General features: G+C 38.1%; 2 protein-coding genes across 2 annotated transcripts in view; one reads left to right on the forward strand and one right to left on the reverse strand.

The window, feature by feature from the left end:
• Positions 1–5,000, reverse strand: part of LOC131370091 (antigen WC1.1-like) — a 251,918-nt gene that overhangs the window by 53,940 nt on the left and 192,978 nt on the right. The window lies entirely within an intron of this gene.
• Positions 2,969–5,000, forward strand: part of LOC131370090 (antigen WC1.1-like) — a 12,015-nt gene continuing 9,983 nt past the window's right edge. Inside the window, exons 1-4 of the mRNA XM_058417173.1 lie at positions 2,969–3,524; positions 3,706–4,008; positions 4,565–4,882; positions 4,997–5,000. The exon at positions 4,997–5,000 is cut by the window's right edge and continues 311 nt beyond it. Of these exons, the coding sequence (XP_058273156.1) occupies positions 3,416–3,524; positions 3,706–4,008; positions 4,565–4,882; positions 4,997–5,000 (734 nt within the window). The 5' untranslated portion in view covers positions 2,969–3,415. The remainder of the gene's footprint in view (positions 3,525–3,705; positions 4,009–4,564; positions 4,883–4,996) is intronic.

A 5,000-nucleotide genomic window follows, 5' to 3' on the forward strand; every position in this document is an offset into this window, starting at 1 on the left:
TATTGAGCTTATTTTTATTATGATCCCGACACGGATATTGAGTTATCAGTCACTCAGATCACCATGACGACCGAACAAGGGACTCCTGGAAGAAGATAGGGGGCGCTCTCTGTGTTTACATTCACAATGACTGGTGCACTAATGCCACAGTGTGTTTGTGTTTTTATTTATGGCTTTATATTTTATGGGCTTTTTCTTGTGGATTTTATTTGTATATTTTATCACTTCTATAATTTCTCATAATTGTTATATTTAGCAGTTTATCAGTAATAATAATAATAATAATAATAATAATAATAAAATACAGCAGCACCCTAACAGCACCCTCAGCAGGTCAGTTAAGAGAACAAACACATTTCATGGAACAGACATATCAGTTTGAAAATACTTTACTGCCATCTAGTGGATAAAAAATTTTAATGTCCTTAATAAAAATATTTTTAAAATACTTTTTTTTTTTTAACAATTATTATTGTTTATAATCCCGAAACACAGAGTAAATGTGTGTGTGTTTAAAAATGAATATTTAATTAGAAGTAAAAAGTTAAAAATTCTTGATTATAGTCAAAATCTTTGTAAAATGTCCTAAAATTATTAGTGAAAAAATATCCAAACATCAATTTAAAAAAGTTTAACAATGGTTTAAATCATGTAATAATGTAAAGATAAATATTGTGTGTGTGTGTGTGTGTGTGTGTAGAAGGGATGTTTAGCTGATGTAGTTACAGTGTGGTTTATCAGTGTGTGTATCTGCTCTGTGCAGCTGTCAGGCATTAATGCTGTATGACAGCCGAGTGTTTCCTCTCTCTGAAATCAGTGTGTGATGTGATCGACTCTCATCAGTCACACACCTCAGAGACAGGAGGCGGAGCTCTGTTCATCAGACACACACCTCAGAGACAGGAGGTGGAGCTCTGTTCATCACTCACACACCTCAGAGACAGGAGGCGGAGCTCTGTTCATCAGTCACACACCTCAGAGACAGGAGGCGGAGCTCTGTTCATCAGTCACACACCTCAGAGACAGGAGGCGGAGCTCTGTTCATCAGTGCTGACGTTATTTTGATATATATGGAGAAAGTGAAAGATGCCTCGTCTGATTTGTTATTGAGGCTGTGTGATGATTTCCTCTCATCTTTCTAATAAGGTAACAGTGAGTGTGATTGGCTGTCTCTCTCTCTCTCTGTCTGTCTCTCTGTAGGGGGCTGAGTGAGGAGATACACTTCTCTCAGTCTCTCTGGGTGAGTGGAGGTGAACACATCGTGTACAGTGAGGAGGGAGATGGAAATCTGTCTGACTTTTATTCTTCTCTCATCCACACTCACACTCACAGCAGCTGGTAAGTTCACACTGATTATTCACACCAAAACATCACACACTTCTCACTTTAACAGTAGGGACGAGTTTTAATCAGGAAATGTCAGAAATTTTCCTGGACTGATTGTAACTTTATAAACAGTGAAAGTGTTTGATTTTTATAGAATTTAAAAAGCTGTACATGAGCGTACACACATCATCCTCAGGGTTTGTTCTGAGGCGTCACTTATACAATCAGCTCCAGATTAATGTTTAGAGTTTAGACATGATTTATTGAGTGTGTGTGTGAGAGAGAGAGAGAGACAGAGAGAGAGAGAGAAATAAGAGTAAATATAAAATAAAATCTCTTTCTCTCTCTCTCTCTCTCTCTCTCTCTCTTTCTCTCTCTCTCTCTGTCTCTCTCTCTCTCTCTCTCTCTCTCAGACAGTGTGAGGTTGGTGAATGGTGGAAGTCGCTGTTCTGGGAGAGTGGAGGTTCTTCATGATGGTCAGTGGGGAACAGTGTGCCATAATGGCTGGGATATGAGAGAAGCTGCAGTGGTGTGTAGAGAGCTGCGCTGTGGGGAGGCTGTAAATGTACGGTATGTTGCTCATTTTGGACAAGGATCAGGACCAATCTGGATGGATCGTGTGAACTGTAGAGGATCAGAGTCGACACTGAAGGACTGTGGATCAGCAGGGTGGGGGAAAACTGACTGTGATCATGGTGGAGATGCTGGAGTCACCTGCTCAGGTAAACTGGTTTTAATCATAACATTTTATATATGTTCTTAAAAATACCCTTATCAAAGTGATCTGTCAGTTCAAAAATAAAGAACTTTATCATTTTTAAAATATATAAAATAAATGTTGTGCGTAACAGACTGCATCACCAGCATCCGGTGTAACGTCCATGTTCATGAACAGTGACTCTGCAGTCTGGTGTAAAATCAGCTTTGGAGGAACATTTTATTATTATTATTATTATTATTATTATTATTATTATTATAATAATAATAATAGAAGACAATTTTATTCTTTTTAATTATTCCATAAATTCATGTGTAATTTATGTGTATAGTAGTAGAAAAGTAAATAACGGTTAGCGCTTTCCATTCACGCTTTGATTGTATTTGATTTTACTGAACCAACAGAGAGCTCGGATTATTACGGGTCAGTTTATTCTTCAAACTCTGGACATGTGTTCTTTACAGGACAAAACACTGAATTAACACAATGGGAATATTCATTCATTCACTGTCTATACCCACTTATTCCTAATTAGGCTCACAGGGGTCTGCTGGAGTCTATCCCAGCACACATAGGGTGAAAGGCAGGGGTACACCCTGGACAGGTCACCAGTCCATCGCAGGGCCACATATAGACGAACAACCACACACACTCACATTCACTCCTGTAGACAACTTACAATTACCAATCAACCTAATGTACATGTTTTTGGACTGTGGGAGGAACCAGGAGTAAACCCACGCAGGCACAGGGAGAACATGCAAACTCCACATAGAAAGGCCCCAGCCTGTTCAACCCCGGGATTCGAACCCAGGACCTTGCTGTGAGGCAACAGTGCTGACCACTAAGCCACCATGCTGCCCTGCTAATATTCAACCAAAGTCAAATATGTTTTTTACATTCAACAAATTAAAATAACTCTTTAAAGACATGTTAAAATACATTATATCCAGTTACATGACATTGACTTAGTGTCTTGTGTCTTCATTAAGATGTGAACATGATTAACTGTTAGAGCGTGATATAAAAACATTAAATGTAAAATAACAGCATGCGCTGGATCAAGTGCAATTCCCTGTGCTCCTAAATTAGTGAGTGACGAAGATTTTTTCGTAATTAAAATAGTTAGTAATGTACATATCTGGTAGAGAAAAATCTGGCAACCTTAGAGCCATGAACTACATGCAGGTTTATTATAATAATATAAATGAAGAACCCATAATACTGAGTTAAGAAGCTGCAGAACACGACTCTGAATACGAGGAATTTTCCCTGTTTACATGTTGATGTTCCTTTTGGACTTAAGTCACTGATTCTGAATACGGCCCACTGTAATAGTTGTGACTCTTGAACACTATTTCTGTAACTTTAATGTTCATTATGACTTCACCACTTAAATATCTGTGTTTTAATGTAGATCATGAAGCTGAGAATAGTGATGACACCATTACAGCTGATCAGAAGACAGTTATACTGACAGGTATGATAATAATGTGACAGAACTGTAATTTCAGTGATGAACACAGTCATAAATAACATCCAAGTGGATTTACTGACATTGTTTACAAAGAGAACAAAGAACCAGAGTGTGATGCTGATACCATGTCTCTATACACATCTGTACATCTCTCTCTCTCTCTCTCTCTCTCTCTCTCTCTCAGACAGTGTGAGGTTGGTGAATGGTGGAAGTCGCTGTGCTGGGAGAGTGGAGGTTCTTCATGATGGACAGTGGGGAACAGTGTGTGGTTCTGCCTGGGATATGAAAGATGCTGCAGTGGTGTGTAGAGAGCTGCGCTGTGGGGAGGCTGTAGATGTGCATTATTGGGCTGAGTTTGGACAAGGATCAGGAGAAATCTGGATACATGATGTGTACTGCAGAGGATCTGAGTTGATGCTGAACAATTGTAGCTCACAAGGGAAGCATGACTGTGAGCATGTTGATGATGCTGGAGTCACCTGTTCAGGTAAACTGCTAAAAATTACAAATGGTTGAATTATTAGCATGATTGATTTTACTATTTCATCTAGGACTTTTTACACTGTTTTTTGTTTCCTATGTTCTGTAAAGCTACTTTGAGACAATGTTGATTGTTAAAAGCACTATACAAATAAAATTGAATTGAACTGAATATTTATTTTGATTATACTATTACTTTGAGTAAATATTCATTAATTTATGTATTTATTTGTTTTATTCCAAACATATTCTAACTACACTAGAATGATTTCTTGAATATATGTTCTTAAAAAATTTCATAATATTTACACAATTAAATAAAACACAGGTTCTTCAAGACTCAGGTAAAGTTAGGTAAAGTGCTGTATTAAAAAAAAATTACAAATGGTTGAATTATTAGCATGATTGATTTTACTATTTCATCTAGGACTTTTTACACTGTTTTTTGTTTCCTGTGTTCTGTAAAGCTGCTTTGAGACAATGTTTTTTACTGTACTTGAATGTTTTCTTGATAGAATATGTTCTTAAAAAATTTGCACAATATTTACACAAACAAAACACAGGACATATAAAGCCGAGACTCATTGCTGGTCCTCACCAGTGCTCTGGGAGAGTGGAGGTGTTTCTTGGACGTTCCTGGTCCACAGTGTGTGATGCTGACTTTGACCAGCAGGATGCAGAGGTTGTGTGTCGAGAGCTGGACTGTGGGATTCCTGTGGAGGTTCTGGGATCAGCTGCTTTTGGACGAGGGGAGGGTCAGGTGTGGACAGAGGAGCTTCAGTGTAGAGGAAACGAATCTGAGATTTACTTCTGTCCAACATCATCTTCACTCAAACACTCACACTGTTCCCATGACAACGATGTGGGATTAATATGTTCTGGTTAAGTATCATGATGTAACTTCTGTTTAAATAGAGACCACATAGCTGTCCATCAAACTTTAAGGTGCCTGTGTTAATGTTCCTCTTTCACTGAGCTCTCGGCTGTTTGTTCAGGTCA

The sequence above is a fragment of the Hemibagrus wyckioides genome, linkage group LG19 (assembly GCF_019097595.1).
Source record: "Hemibagrus wyckioides isolate EC202008001 linkage group LG19, SWU_Hwy_1.0, whole genome shotgun sequence".
In the NCBI taxonomy this organism is placed as follows: domain Eukaryota; kingdom Metazoa; phylum Chordata; class Actinopteri; order Siluriformes; family Bagridae; genus Hemibagrus; species Hemibagrus wyckioides.